The sequence below is a fragment of the Triturus cristatus genome, chromosome 7, assembly GCF_964204655.1.
Source record: "Triturus cristatus chromosome 7, aTriCri1.1, whole genome shotgun sequence".
NCBI lineage: Eukaryota > Metazoa > Chordata > Amphibia > Caudata > Salamandridae > Triturus > Triturus cristatus.
This window is the reverse complement of record NC_140590.1, coordinates 1,858,138,760-1,858,155,463: the sequence shown is the minus strand read 5'-3', so window position 1 is coordinate 1,858,155,463 and position 16,704 is coordinate 1,858,138,760. Positions and strand designations below refer to the sequence as shown.

At 43.2% G+C, this 16,704-nt stretch overlaps 1 protein-coding gene across 1 annotated transcript in view; it reads left to right on the top strand.

The window, feature by feature from the left end:
• LOC146813475 (uncharacterized) overlaps positions 1–16,704 on the top strand; it is a 267,150-nt gene that overhangs the window by 74,655 nt on the left and 175,791 nt on the right. Inside the window, 2 exon segments of the mRNA XM_085615433.1 lie at positions 15,466–15,619; positions 16,062–16,141. Of these exon segments, the coding sequence (XP_085471559.1) occupies positions 15,466–15,619; positions 16,062–16,141 (234 nt within the window).

The following is a 16,704-nucleotide window of genomic DNA, read 5'->3' as shown; positions in this document are numbered from 1 at the left end:
TGGGGGTTTCCGACATTATACTCGTATTATGTACTCCGGTACACCAGTCGTGTTGTTCTTATCTCTAGTTTAGCGCAATTACATAACCTTGTTGTAGCCGGCCCGGCATGCCAGCTCAGTCAACTAAGCTTGCACCCAAGAGAAACAGATATGAGTCACATGTTGCAGACTCACGTTAGTTTTATTTACTACTACTGTCTGCAGGTGGGGAAGCATATAATTTTTGTATTACGCCTTACGGCCGGTGGCACTGGCCATACTCTGTCTGTTACATGATCAATTTCACTTACATCCTGCCCTGGGTACTACAAAAAGGCTGATTATTTATCTGATCCAATGATCACTGCTTATATATATATTATATTATAGATGGTAATACGAGCGACATCAGGTCAGTAGCGGTCGGTGGTGGGAGTGCTGCCGGGCGGTGACGTGGGAAGGTGCAGGGTGGGGGTAGTAAACTATGGATTACGGACAATCACAGGTAATTAAACAATACATACAAAAAAATTTAAAAAATGTGTTGCATGCACTGCATCGCATTCGGCGGTGCAGTGCGCACAATGAAAATCATTTTATTTTTTTTTATGTTGATTACCTGTATTTGGCCGTTATACATAGTTTAATTGCCAGTGCCACCCACCCTGCCCCTCCCCATGTCACCGCCCGCCAGCACTCCCACCACCAACCGCTACTGCATAGGGTACTTTGCTTTCATTGATTGTGTAACCATAACCAACAGATAGGCCACCCTTTGCAGGCTAGCTGACCCAATCGAAAATACATTAGGTAGGGAGTGGTCCCCGGAGTCCGAGGAAGGGGCTTCTGCTTGCTAATATATATATATACGCGCACCAAACGAAGGATTGCCAGAAGTATTGGTAGCGCATCAGAGAGAAAGGGAATAGGGGAGTTTTCTCCTCTTGGAAGCTCCGCAGTGCTAACCCTTATCATGGATAGAGGCAGCATAAAAGTGCACTTGCTGTGAGAAGGAATGCGTGCACATTACAATCTGGTACGTTGTTGGGACATTGTTCATAAAACGCTATTTGGGCAAAAAATGAATATTAAGCAATGCCTCGTGATTACAAAGCAACGATGATGCATGCTGGGGGCTGTAGTTGATCCTATGGCCTCGTGACCACATGGTAATTATTGAACTCACCTGTGAGCAAGGCGTGGTGACGCCGAAACCGGTCAGGACTTGAGTTATATATATGCTGCTTCAGACGAATAAAGTTTTGTGTTTGCACAGAAGTCGGAGTGGGGCTTTACTTTTGAAGCATTGAACATGCAGGCTTCTCCGCTCCTGCAACCTTTGAGCCCACCCTGCAGAGTCGGTGGCCCCCAGTAAACGGAGGATGTTGTTTGGATTTTATGGAGGGGGCATGACACGCTCTCGCGCACCAAACGAAGGATTGCCAGAAGTATTGGTAGCGCATCAGAGAGAAAGGGAATAGGGGAGTTTTCTCCTCTTGGAAGCTCCGCAGTGCTAACCCTTATCATGGACAGAGGCAGCATAAAAGTGCACTTGCTGTGAGAAGGAATGCGTGCACATTACAATCTGGTACGTTGTTGGGACATTGTTCATAAAACGCTATTTGGGCAAAAAATGAATATTAAGCAATGCCTCGTGATTACAAAGCAACGATGATGCATGCTGGGGGCTGTAGTTGATCCTATGGCCTCGTGACCACATGGTAATTATTGAACTCACCTGTGAGCAAGGCGTGGTGACGCCGAAACCGGTCAGGACTTGAGTTATATATATGCTGCTTCAGACGAATAAAGTTTTGTGTTTGCACAGAAGTCGGAGTGGGGCTTTACTTTTGAAGCATTGAACATGCAGGCTTCTCCGCTCCTGCAACCTTTGAGCCCACCCTGCAGAGTCGGTGGCCCCCAGTAAACGGAGGATGTTGTTTGGATTTTATGGAGGGGGCATGACACGCTCTCGCGCACCAAACGAAGGATTGCCAGAAGTATTGGTAGCGCATCAGAGAGAAAGGGAATAGGGGAGTTTTCTCCTCTTGGAAGCTCCGCAGTGCTAACCCTTATCATGGACAGAGGCAGCATAAAAGTGCACTTGCTGTGAGAAGGAATGCGTGCACATTACAATCTGGTACGTTGTTGAGACATTGTTCATAAAACGCTATTTGGGCAAAAAATGAATATTAAGCAATGCCTCGTGATTACAAAGCAACGATGATGCATGCTGGGGGCTGTAGTTGATCCTATGGCCTCGTGACCACATGGTAATTATTGAACTCACCTGTGAGCAAGGCGTGGTGACGCCGAAACCGGTCAGGACTTGAGTTATATATATGCTGCTTCAGACGAATAAAGTTTTGTGTTTGCACAGAAGTCGGAGTGGGGCTTTACTTTTGAAGCATTGAACATGCAGGCTTCTCCGCTCCTGCAACCTTTGAGCCCACCCTGCAGAGTCGGTGGCCCCCAGTAAACGGAGGATGTTGTTTGGATTTTATGGAGGGGGCATGACACGCTCTCGCGCACCAAACGAAGGATTGCCAGAAGTATTGGTAGCGCATCAGAGAGAAAGGGAATAGGGGAGTTTTCTCCTCTTGGAAGCTCCGCAGTGCTAACCCTTATCATGGACAGAGGCAGCATAAAAGTGCACTTGCTGTGAGAAGGAATGCGTGCACATTACAATCTGGTACGTTGTTGGGACATTGTTCATAAAACGCTATTTGGGCAAAAAATGAATATTAAGCAATGCCTCGTGATTACAAAGCAACGATGATGCATGCTGGGGGCTGTAGTTGATCCTATGGCCTCGTGACCACATGGTAATTATTGAACTCACCTGTGAGCAAGGCGTGGTGACGCCGAAACCGGTCAGGACTTGAGTTATATATATGCTGCTTCAGACGAATAAAGTTTTGTGTTTGCACAGAAGTCGGAGTGGGGCTTTACTTTTGAAGCATTGAACATGCAGGCTTCTCCGCTCCTGCAACCTTTGAGCCCACCCTGCAGAGTCGGTGGCCCCCAGTAAACGGAGGATGTTGTTTGGATTTTATGGAGGGGGCATGACACGCTCTCGCGCACCAAACGAAGGATTGCCAGAAGTATTGGTAGCGCATCAGAGAGAAAGGGAATAGGGGAGTTTTCTCCTCTTGGAAGCTCCGCAGTGCTAACCCTTATCATGGACAGAGGCAGCATAAAAGTGCACTTGCTGTGAGAAGGAATGCGTGCACATTACAATCTGGTACGTTGTTGGGACATTGTTCATAAAACGCTATTTGGGCAAAAAATGAATATTAAGCAATGCCTCGTGATTACAAAGCAACGATGATGCATGCTGGGGGCTGTAGTTGATCCTATGGCCTCGTGACCACATGGTAATTATTGAACTCACCTGTGAGCAAGGCGTGGTGACGCCGAAACCGGTCAGGACTTGAGTTATATATATGCTGCTTCAGACGAATAAAGTTTTGTGTTTGCACAGAAGTCGGAGTGGGGCTTTACTTTTGAAGCATTGAACATGCAGGCTTCTCCGCTCCTGCAACCTTTGAGCCCACCCTGCAGAGTCGGTGGCCCCCAGTAAACGGAGGATGTTGTTTGGATTTTATGGAGGGGGCATGACACGCTCTCGCGCACCAAACGTAGGATTGCCAGAAGTATTGGTAGCGCATCAGAGAGAAAGGGAATAGGGGAGTTTTCTCCTCTTGGAAGCTCCGCAGTGCTAACCCTTATCATGGACAGAGGCAGCATAAAAGTGCACTTGCTGTGAGAAGGAATGCGTGCACATTACAATCTGGTACGTTGTTGGGAAATTGTTCATAAAACGCTATTTGGGCAAAAAATGAATATTAAGCAATGCCTCGTGATTACAAAGCAACGATGATGCATGCTGGGGGCTATAGTTGATCCTATGGCCTCGTGACCACATGGTAATTATTGAACTCACCTGTGAGCAAGGCGTGGTGACGCCGAAACCGGTCAGGACTTGAGTTATATATATGCTGCTTCAGACAAATAAAGTTTTGTGTTTGCACAGAAGTCGGAGTGGGGCTTTACTTTTGAAGCATTGAACATGCAGGCTTCTCCGCTCCTGCAACCTTTGAGCCCACCCTGCAGAGTCGGTGGCCCCCAGTAAACGGAGGATGTTGTTTGGATTTTATGGAGGGGGCATGACACGCTCTCGCGCACCAAACGTAGGATTGCCAGAAGTATTGGTAGCGCATCAGAGAGAAAGGGAATAGGGGAGTTTTCTCCTCTTGGAAGCTCCGCAGTGCTAACCCTTATCATGGACAGAGGCAGCATAAAAGTGCACTTGCTGTGAGAAGGAATGCGTGCACATTACAATCTGGTACGTTGTTGGGACATTGTTCATAAAACGCTATTTGGGCAAAAAATGAATATTAAGCAATGCCTCGTGATTACAAAGCAACGATGATGCATGCTGGGGGCTATAGTTGATCCTATGGCCTCGTGACCACATGGTAATTATTGAACTCACCTGTGAGCAAGGCGTGGTGACGCCGAAACCGGTCAGGACTTGAGTTATATATATGCTGCTTCAGACGAATAAAGTTTTGTGTTTGCACAGAAGTCGGAGTGGGGCTTTACTTTTGAAGCATTGAACATGCAGGCTTCTCCGCTCCTGCAACCTTTGAGCCCACCCTGCAGAGTCGGTGGCCCCCAGTAAACGGAGGATGTTGTTTGGATTTTATGGAGGGGGCATGACACGCTCTCGCGCACCAAACGAAGGATTGCCAGAAGTATTGGTAGCGCATCAGAGAGAAAGGGAATAGGGGAGTTTTCTCCTCTTGGAAGCTCCGCAGTGCTAACCCTTATCATGGACAGAGGCAGCATAAAAGTGCACTTGCTGTGAGAAGGAATGCGTGCACATTACAATCTGGTACGTTGTTGGGACATTGTTCATAAAACGCTATTTGGGCAAAAAATGAATATTAAGCAATGCCTCGTGATTACAAAGCAACGATGATGCATGCTGGGGGCTGTAGTTGATCCTATGGCCTCGTGACCACATGGTAATTATTGAACTCACCTGTGAGCAAGGCGTGGTGACGCCGAAACCGGTCAGGACTTGAGTTATATATATGCTGCTTCAGACGAATAAAGTTTTGTGTTTGCACAGAAGTCGGAGTGGGGCTTTACTTTTGAAGCATATATATATATATATATATATATATATATATTAACTTAAAAAACCATAGGTTACACACATGTTATAGTTAGCTGGACATTTCACTCGTAAAAAACCAATGAAATTCCCCCGTTATAGTTAGTGCAGGCAACTATAACTCACGCGACCGCAATCCTCTGCTGATGACGTCAGATATTACATCACTGAATTTAGACACTTATTTACCCATGTCTTCTTCCATTAATCTTTAGCTATACATATATTACAAATATTTATTTTTCATAAAGACACACATGTCATCAGTGATGTAATATCTGACGTCATCAGCAGAGGATTGGGGTCGCGTGAGTTATAGTTGCCTGCACTAACTATAACGGGGGAATTTCATTGGTTTTTTACGAGTGAAATGTCCAGCTAACTATAACATGTGTGAAACCTATGGTTTTTTAAAGTGAATTTGCAAGGTTTTTTAAATGCTAATTCGTAACTATAACGTGTGTGAAACCTATGGTTTTTTCAGTGAATTTGTACGGTTTTTTAAATGCTAAGTTATGTATTTATTTATTATTTTTTTTCAGGTTTTTCACCCCACTTCTCTCAGAGTCCTGTGTCCCCCCTTCTTCTTTTCCGGGGTGGTGCGGCTCAGCGGCAGGACAGCCGTTTGTTACTATATCGCTTTAAGGAATGGTAATGAGTCACTATCATGCACTCTTTCTGACGGCCGCTGAAGAAGCTAATTGCGAAACGCGTCAGGCCAATCAGATGCTTTTAAAGGATCGAATCAACGGTTCTCCCCATACCAGATGAAATACTTTGGGGAAGGCACATGCACGTAGAGTGCGGCTCGATTTTTGGACACCCCAGGAGCGTGATGTAACAAGCGGCTGTCCTGCCGCTGAGCCGCACCACCCCGGAAAAGAAGAAGGGGGGACACGGGACTCTGAGAGAAGTGTGGTCCTGGAGGTGTAACGTACGTGATGGATTGAGGGGAGTTGCCGCATTCGAGGCTCATGTGAGAGCTTTTTTACTGAGCAAAAATCTTGGGGTGCATCCATACAGGACTGAATAAAGACTCAGTTTCCCAAAATGCAATGTGTTGAGTCATATGACCTACCCATCCAGGGCGCACTATATCGCTTTAAGGAATGGTAATGAGTCACTATCATGCACTCTTTCTGACGGCCGCTGAAGAAGCTAATTACGAAACGCGTCAGGCCAATCAGATGCTTTTAAAGAATCGAATCAACGGTTCTCCCCATACCAGATGAAATGTTTTGGGGAAGGCACACGCACGTAGAGTGCGGCTCGATTTTTGGACACCCCAGGAGCGTGATATATATATATATATATATATATATGTATATATATGACGTGCTTGCAAACTACTGCGAGTCAACTGTATTCTGATAATACTACCTATATTCCCCTACGCTTTGCTACTGTGGCGCAGTTTCTTTTACATTTTCTTCAAAGTAAGATTCTCCAGTGACACTTTCCACCTATGCTGTCTATTGATGATAGTACATCCAGGCATACATCCATTAAAGTAAACGTTTATCCTTCTTTTTTATATATCTCATAACAAACCTTAGTTGGTTTCACCAACAACCACCCATGCTTCGGCTCCTTCCTTCCTTGCTTGCCTTGGCTTTGAGTTTGAACCAAACACTGCTGCTTCTTGCTATCTAGTACTATCCACCCATACTGTGTCACCCACCCAGGCAGACATTCTCTTTCACCTATCCTTCAACAACCCATGAATCTGATCTGATTACTATCAGCCACCTATGCATGCTTCCAACGTATCCTTCTCTGCCAGTCAGTCATATTATTTATCTCGCCCGTCCTTCCACCCTTCTTTCCCTCTTTGTTCAACATATCCATCAAGGTCATCTGATCTGAGTTTGTCTTCTCCATAAAACCTTCACAGCTGATTTTGGAGTCAAATAGAAGAGGTCATTGGTTACTCAACTCACGCTGCTAATGCTAAGTAAAGGGTGTCTTCTTCAAACGTTGTATAATGTTCATCACAACTTAATAAGTCGCACAGTACAGTGAAGTAGTGAACACACTTCCATCTAGTAGTAATGTCAAGAAGTAATGAATATAACTTACCACCGCCGGCCACTGCTGCTGGCTCACCCCCTGTCGCTCCTGCAGGTGCCGCCAGTTCTCCTGCCTGCTCCGGAATGGCCGCATTGCCGCTGGCCCCGCCGGCACTGGTGGTTGGTAGTGTGCCTAGAAAAAAACATCACAAATGTTTAGATGCCTGGAAACCTCCCCCTATTTTATTAGTGTTCACTTGGAACATTGAAAAAAAAGTTAATACAACATACATCAGCACTAGAGTAGTAAGTACAGTCAGTAGACAGACACTAGTGGTGATATGGTTCCTAGGGTCATCTAGTCCTGCTCTACTCTTTTGAAAGTTAGCCTGAGCCATGTGTAACTCTTTTAGATTCATCATGTCGACTACTACTCTTTTGGCGCATATTTAATTATACCTGGCAGCTTATTGACATGTGCAGTAGACGCCTTTGAGGCCACATGACTGTTGCGTACAAGTGAAGAGGTCGAAATACAAGGCACTTTGTTATTGAGTTTGGTTAGTCCATATTGCTTAGCCATCACATATATGTTACACTTTTTGCCATGACTGCAAAATGCTTGCATTCACCAGTATACTATCTAATGGCTAACGCGCAGCATTTTTCTCATATAATAGGCGGAAGATTCCCTTCTACAAACCTGTGATTTACAGAGCTTATGATGCATGATGTAACCAGTATTTCTACGTTCTACGGTGAGGGGTCTTCCAGAATTGAAAAGATCTTGTCTCTTGTTCTTGTTGTCCTGCACTTGTAAATGTTTACTGTTTTAATCTTATGCATTTTTCTTGCTGGCTTATTGACAATGGCTGTAGTAAATTAAATTTCATATAACGACGTACAGAGCTTGTTACTTGTTTCAAATAAACCTTTTGAACTTACACATAGACTCTGTGGTATTTGGTGTGGTGGGGTGGACTTACACAGGTGAGTGAGCAAAATGGTGTTATGTTCTTGGTTGTCTGTCTCAGTCATCATCAACATTGTGTATCTTCTTCGAGGGGGGGGGTCGGGAGTGGGACCCTAATGTGAGACACTATAGCTAGTCGGTCAGGGGATCGTGGGTTCTCCGGACTGAGGTGTGATCAGTAAGGTCCAACCTCCCATCACCAACATCCTATTTTGTTATGCATAGTTCTGTATGTGGCTCTGCAGAATCACTACAACAATAGTAGTATCATGTACTATCCGATCCAAATTACTAGTCAAATATCTGGGTGGCCATTTTGTTTGTGGTAATTGTCAAAGCCTCAACATTGAGAAGACTAGAAGAGGACAACCCAAAGGACAGGACACAGTGGCTAGAGCTATTGGTCAATCAGAGTTTTATTATTCCAAAGAAAACCTTCAATAAAGAGTGGTAAACTGTGCAAGCTTCGCTACAGACAGAATAATAATAGTAGTAGTAGTAGTACAGAGAGTCATAGCAGAGGCAGTTAGAAGGAACTTAGAGGCAGGGATAAACAGAATTTGGAAACAGATAGTCAAGGTCAATGAAGCTTTTGTAAAAAATAGAATTAGAAAGTGGAACCATAATTTATAGTTCGGAATAAAAAGATGCAGTAAAATTTAGGGAAATATAACTGTCAATATAACCACTGGAGGACTTACTGGGGCCAGCAGCAGGAGCCTCGGTAGAGGAGCGGTCCTGTGGTTCCCCCGCCGACTCCGACCCCGTCTTCTTGCCCCTGGGTGGTGCTGATGATCATGTAAAATATAATAAAGAAAGAGACAAACATTAAGGAGTGCTGTGAAACAAATAATAATATATCATTTGGAAAAATAAGTCAAACAACCTTTTAGGAAACAACAATTGCAATAAAATTGACCTATCTAATCAGATGGATCGACTACTCGCTGCTTCCTGCATTCACCGATCGTCTACTTATTTATGAACACTCCAGTGTTCCATAATCATTCTGATTACAAAATAAATACTAACAAAGCCTAGTAAGTACCACCTGACCTATACCACCTATTCCAGAAGGGCCAATTGTTCACTAAGTCTGCATTTCCATTTTTTCCAGCCATCAAATGCATAGAGGAGATGGAGGACACATGCATAGATGTGTGCATACATACAACAAATTGTGGGTTGGTTGCATGATTCAGATCTAGTTCTGCTACTGACTGACCATGCTAAGCCTACCACTCACTAAACAAAGTACAAAAGGTTCTATGGAGGACTGGGTTAAGCAGCACTCAGTGACAGAGGAGGCGTCACGCAGACCGCATAAAACAATTATTAACTAATACTAACAAACTAAACCTAGTATCCAATATCCATCCACCACTATTTCACAGTAGGACAATGGAAGGACTAGAGTCTCTCTAGCAAATCGCATTACCTAACTTCAGTTCTCTAAAATAAACTCTTACATAATCAGCACATGCTAGCGCAAACTAAGTTGCAAACAAGTAAGAGTACCACCGAGCACCTGGGTCCTACAATCACAGAAGATTTTGCTTTTTGGAACGTAATTTAACAGCAACGCGTAGCACGCAGCAGTAATCTTGTTGTTCGTCAAATTTAATTTATACACAATAAGTTATTCACCAAGCCCGACGACCTCGACACCTAGCAGGTCCAACAGGTCTTGCTCCCGGTCCAGGATGTCGGGCCACCGGTGGGCCAGCTGATTATGGGTGCGCCGGACCCCAGAGCACCGGAACACTGCCCGGCGCACCTTCGCCCACTGACGGTGACGCTCCTGGGTAGCGGAGCTGGGCCTGCCGCCTGCTGCCAAGGGGAGTGGCGCTGAATGAAAAAAACAAGGGCGTCACCTCCGCCTCCCCAAAAAGTTGCCGGGCCTGCACCCCTGCAGGACGCATTCTGCCGCAAGGCAGGCGGCCCTTGTCTGCTCCTGCAGGTCCCTTGCCCTTGGCACTAGGTGTGCCCTTAGCCATGGTTCTGGGGTGGGTGGGAGGCGGAAAAGAAAAGTTAGAAGGGGAAAAAAAAGTTAGGCGGGTGAAGAAAGAACTTTATAAAACTAAAAAAACACAGTAAAAGTAGAAATAAAATACAAAATATAAACTTAGGGAAAGAGAGAGATGATAACTAAAAAAAGTCAGAAAAAATGTTTTAAATACAAAGGATTATAAAGATTAACCTCTTCTATGCCCATGACGAGATAGTCTCGTCATGGAGCACGGTTGCGCTGTGCCCATGACGAGACTATCTCGTCATGAACCCCACCCGCTAATATAACGCCCGGCACAGGAGGGGGAAAGGGCGGGGCACTGAAGGGGTTAAGGGTGGATAGAAAAGTAGGCCCAGAACCATAGCATAGAGTGAAAATCAAGATGGCCGCACCCATTCGCGACTGCATCTGTAAGTTCGCGCGATATTTCTAGCGAAAATGCACTATTCATCACGAACAAGTAAAATGCGCTCCCGAACACGACAATGCGCATCGCGAACACGCTATCCGCGACCCGGAACAGGAAATAAGGCATCGCGAGCGGGCGGGACAATTGAAAAACAATATGGCCGCGCCCATTGGCGACCACATGGGTAAGAGCGCGAGATATTATCCCCCGAGCATGCAAACAGCTCCCCGAACACGCTCACCGCGCTCCCGAACAAGAAAAAGCCATCGCGAACGGGCGCCCCAAGCAACTACGCAAGTTTGCGAAGCTACGCGTAGCTCGCGTAGTGCAAGTACATCTTCGCGTAGCTTCGCGAAGCGCGACTATGCGAACTACGCCCAGGGTTAATACAAATACACATGCACTCCCTCTCTTCCGCTCCCTGCCCAGCCCATCTCCTTCCAGTCCGTACAAATACACAAGCACTCACTCTCGCCCGCTCCCTGCCCAGCCCATCTCCTTCCAGTCCATATAAATACACATGCACTCCCTCTCTCCCGCTCCCTGCTCAGCCCATCTCCTTCCAGTCCATACAAATACACATGCACTCACTCTCTTCTGCTCCCTGCTCAGCCCATCTCCTTCCAGTCCATACAAATACACATGCACTCCCTCTCTCCCGCTCCCTGCCCAGCCCATCTCCTTCCAGTCCATACAAATACACATGCACTCCCTCTCTCCCGCTCCCTGCCCCTGCCCATCTCCTTCCAGTCCATACAAACACACATGCACTCACTCTCTCTTGCTCCCTGCCCAGCCCATCTCCTTCCAGTCCATACAAATACACATGCACTCACCCTCTCCCGCCCCCTGCCCCTGCCCATCTCCTTCCAGTGCCATCAGGACAACGAGCCAAAATATAATTTTCAGCGTGATCTTTTTCACTCAAGTTAAAAACCTACCTCAAAAATATTTAACAATCACGGACTCTTGTTATACTGAATGGGGCTGGATCACTATGGGGCATTAACATCATACTTTTAGCTACATGAAGATCCAAGATCCAATCAAGGGAAAGTGAAACGGGTCCTTAGTTATTAAAAATCTTTGTTCGATGTCTGGCAGAGTTATATTTTTAGCCAACCTTATATTTGATACTGAGGTGGAAACACGGGGGGCATCTCCAGTCATCTCATAACATTCTCCCCGTGAGCTCATAGGTTCTATGAGCTCACTACATTCTACAATCTATACTTGTAATGAAGCATAACAGAACACATTCTTGTAAAACGTTTCCATCTTACCCTTTCCTAGTTAAACAAAACATAACATACAGCAGAGTAGACCCGTCCTGTGTCAATACTGAGCGTGTACAGTAGAAAAAAACATTCCCAGGGTGCTTTTATGACAATAATTTTGTTGTGTGGAATTATTCTGTGTCATGTAGAATTCCTTACTGTCATTTAGAATGTATTGTTTCAAGTTAGACAGTTGCTGTTTGCTGATGAAGCTGCCAGATGTCTGTTCAGCTCCTCGACCTCATTAAAGGATTTTAACTAAATTAATAATCCAGTGTCCTTCTTAACACTGGCGACGCGGCGTTGAGGAGCATCGCACCCACGCAAAGAAGTTTGAATGATTATCAATATTATTTTTTGGGATTTTTGACAATTATTTTTTACCTTTCGAGAAGAATTAGTGAAATTGACCTCTCTTCTACGAACTGGGAGCTGTGCCTTACTATCGATGATTCTGTTGTTGCTGATGAGGAAGGTGCTGCCTTTTACGTGAGTACTGGCTATCCAAGAATTTAACCATTCTGCTGTTGCCTACCTTCTTGTGATGGCATTTCGCTCACTTCACCTTCCCTAGCAACTGAAGAACTCTTTAGACTTGCGCGCTCCCAGCAACGACAAACTCAGCTTCCGTCCTCCGGATACTAATGTTATACGTGCGTATCCACGCAGGTCACGCAACGTGACCCTACGCAGCGGCCATTTTGGATTTCGGAGTTATTGACAGATTTCGTCGGAACTTTCCGAGATTCACGTCGGAAGGTTGTGTTTATATCGAAAGGTAAAGTCCTTGTTACCGGCACTTTGGCAGCACTCTAATTTTTCCACTATTTTTAACAAGAGACATTTATCTGGGGTAAGGAACATTTAACACTAATTTCTCCACTAATTCTTTTTTTTACTGGTTTTTGTTTACTTTGCTTGAGTACTATCCAAATACTGTTCTAATTGAACTTGAGTGTAAACTCGTTATACACCTTCTTCGTTAACCAACTAAATTTAATCTGTGGAGATACTATTAAAGGAACTATATCATGAGCCATCAAACTTATAACATCAACCCTTCTCAGCCATTCTGGGTTTCCGGAACAGAACCTCCCTTAAAGTGGCTTGAATGGAAACCTTATTTCAGTAACTACATTGATGCCTTAGATGAAGATGGCAAAATGTCAGCTATTAAAAAAAAAAGACTACTCTTGCAATCTTTAGGTCCTGTTGGGCTAAAAATATTTGAAGGCATGACAAAACCTTGTTTTCCAGTTGACTTAAATGTTTATGCTTTAGCTTTACTTCATCTTGATACTTATTTTGCTCCCAAGGTTTGTTTTGGAGTAACCAGATATAAATTCTTTTCTAGGAAACAGCATAAAGATGAAAGCAAATTTGGTGTTCTCCAAGAGGATCTCATTAGAGATCAAATAGTCATGCATGCCTATAATCCTACCATTCAAGATAGGCTTTGGATAAACGGTGATTCCTCTCTTGATTATATCCTTGCTATTGTACGTAAAGCCGAAATCTCTGGCAGATGTGCAAGTGTTCTTAAACAAGACAATAGTTCTTGTGAGGTTGTAAGTAAAGTAAATGTGAATGAAAAAAAAGAAACCATTCATGTATTCTAAAGACAATTCTGGTGCTAAATCTTCATATAATAAGTCTAATTCGAGTTTGGGAACCAAACCAAAATGTTACAGATGTGGCAGTTTGAACATTTGGCTGATAGTAAGTATTGTCCTGCACTCAAAGCTAAATGCACCAATTGTGGGCTTAAAGGTCATTTCACAAAAGCTTGTAAAAGAAAGACGAACAACGGTAAATTTGTAAACAACATGGATGAGGGTACTCATCTTGTTACTGAAGAAACTGAAGATGATATAGTAGAGGATGGTGGTTTAGTTATGAATGTACGTAACAAGTTAGTACTGAATATTGGAGATGACTCTTGTGTTAACAAACCTATATGCTCAATGGAAATTGGAGGCATAGAGGTAAAAATGTATGCTGATTCCGGCTCACCCTATACTATTATTAATGATGAGCTTTGGCAATCTTCATTTGTACATAAAGTTGGGAATCAGTTATTGGAACCTGACATTCACCCTGAAGGATATAGAGGTGAAGCCATTGAACTGATTGGTTATCGTTGGTTTGTTTTTAAGTTTAAAGGTAGAGAGTGTAGAGGGACATTGTATATTGCTAAAAAAGGACCACCAGTCTTGGGTTGGTTTGATCAAAAACAATGACACATCATTTTGGATCCCAATAGTAAAGAACGGGTCTTGGTGGTAGATGAGAACAATGAGGTTGGTAAATAAATTCTAAAACAATTCCCGTAAGGTTTTCAGTAAGGATTTAGGTCATCTTAAAGAAGTTGAACACAAAATTATTTTAAAACAAGATTCTTCTCCAAAGGTACATAAATGTTGCAATATCCCCATCCTAGGGAGAGATGAAGTTTGTAAGGAACTAGATAAATTAGTCTCTGCTAATATTATTGAGCCAATTGAAGTCTCCGATTGGATTTCTCCGAATGTCGTAGTGAGACGTAGTAACGGTAAAATTCGCCTCTGTGTAGATTTAAGACATTTAAATAACAACATTGTGGTAGATAAATTTCCATTACCAAAAATCAATGAAATGGTTTTCCAGTCTGAACAATGCTAAGTGGTTCTCCACCACTGACCTGTCGTCCACCTATCATCAGATTTCCTTGTCACCTGAATCTATGAAATTAACATCCTACATCACCCCATTTGGGTGTTTTCAGTATAAGCTCATGCCCTTCGGGTTAGCTTCTGCTGCAGCTGTTTTTCAGCGTTTGATGTTTCATCTTTTTAGGAAAGAACAAGGTTCTGTTTTTTTTCAAGACAACATCCTTGTCTTTGGGCGTGATGAGAAGGAACATCTATTAAGGTTAAAAGCATTTTGAGTATTTTAGAAGAGAAAGGTCTCACAGTAGAACACTCAAAGTGCAAGTTTGCTCCAAAAAGTGTCACTTATTTGGGCCATGTTATAGATGAGAATAGTGCCAAACCTAAACCTACACTAGTGTCTGCTATGTCTGACGCTCCTGTACCTACTTGTAAGGACGATGTTTGTTCTTTTTTAGGCATGGCCGAATTTTGTTCTGAATATGTACAAAAGTTTGCAGAAAAAACTTTCCATATTCGCCAGCTTTAAAAAAAATATTGTACATTTAATTGGTCACCAGCGTGTGACAATGATTTTAGAGTCATCAAACATGCTATTGCACAAGCTTATGCTCTTCACAGGTTCAATCCCTTGCTAAATAGTATAATTACAACCGATACTAGCAACAAAGGCCTTGGTGCCGTTTTATCACAAATAGACAAACAGGGTCAAGAACATATCATTGCCTATTCGTCAAGATCTCTGTCTCCTTGTGAAGAGAAGTATCCAATTATAGAGAAAGAAGCGCTAGCATGTGCATGGGCATTAGAACATTTTAAATCCTTTATCTGGGGCAAGGCATGTACTCTCCGTTGTGACCATAAGCCCTTAGTGAAGATTTTAACTACGGAGGGTGCCATTACTGCTTCAGCGAGACTAGCCAGGATATCTATGAGGATGCAGAATTTTATTTATAATGTAATTTACGTTCCAGTAAAGAACAATGTGGTTGCCGATTTTTTATCAAGAATGCCAGTGATGCTTGAGGAATGTGAGAATAATGAATGGAATGAGTTGCGAGTAGCGTTTGTCCATGATGATGGTTTTCCTGCTATTGACAGAGAAGAATGGGACAAGGAATATGATCGGTTTCTTCTTTTGTTATTAATGGTTGGCCTGAAAAAAAGAACTTGTGAATACTTCCAGCAGACCTTTTTGGGAGATTAGGTCAGAGTTGTCTCTTTCTCACAATACTCTTTTAAGAGGTGAAAGAATAATTCCTCCTGAAAGTTTGCGTAAATGTATCATTGATCTTTGTCTTGAAGGTCATCCTGGAATTGTCAGAGCTAAGGCCATTGTGAAGAGATTATTTTGGTGGCCGGGATGTGATTCTCAAATTGAAAAAATTGTGAGGGATTGTATTCCGTGTTCCTCTTCGGATAAATCCTTGCAAACACTACGTCCATCTATGTCTAAGGGGTTATTACCTACAAATCCGTGGGAAACCATTGCCATTGATATTATGGGACCTATTAGTGGTTCTGATGGATCTCATCGCTATCTTATTGTTATAATTGATTTATTTTCTAGGTGGCCAGTTGTCAAAATTGTTGAGAATGCTGACACTAACTCTGTTCTGCAAGTTTTGGATGAAACATTTATGACTGAAGGTATTCCTTCATGTTTACTCTCTGACAATGGAGTACAATTTCTTTTGTCTAAAGCCAAATGCTATTTTAAGAAATTAGGGATCACACATAAAACCACCTCTCTTTATAATCCAAGCGGAAATGGAATGGTTGAGAGGTTTAATAGAGTTTTAAAAAACACTATTCAGTTATCTTTCAACAGTGATCTTGATTGGCCTACTCAAATAGGGAAAACAGTGTGGAGTTACCGTGTTACTGTCAATGAGTCTACAGGATTTTCACCTTTTGTACTCATGAAAGGTAGGAATCCCCGCATCAAAGCTATTCCTACATGGTTATTTTCTAGCAATGTACAACCTTGGTCCAAAGATTAAGTTTGCACACGTATGGAATTCAAGCATAATAAAAGCAAAGCTTACTATGATGCCAAACATGGTACTAAGGATATCATAATAAATATTGGCGATTGGGTACGAATTAAAAAATCAGGATGGATTCGTAAAGGTGAATCAACATTTTCTGAACCTACTCAAGTAGTTGAAGTGCTACTTAATGCTGTAAGGGTTAATGATGGTAAAGTTTGG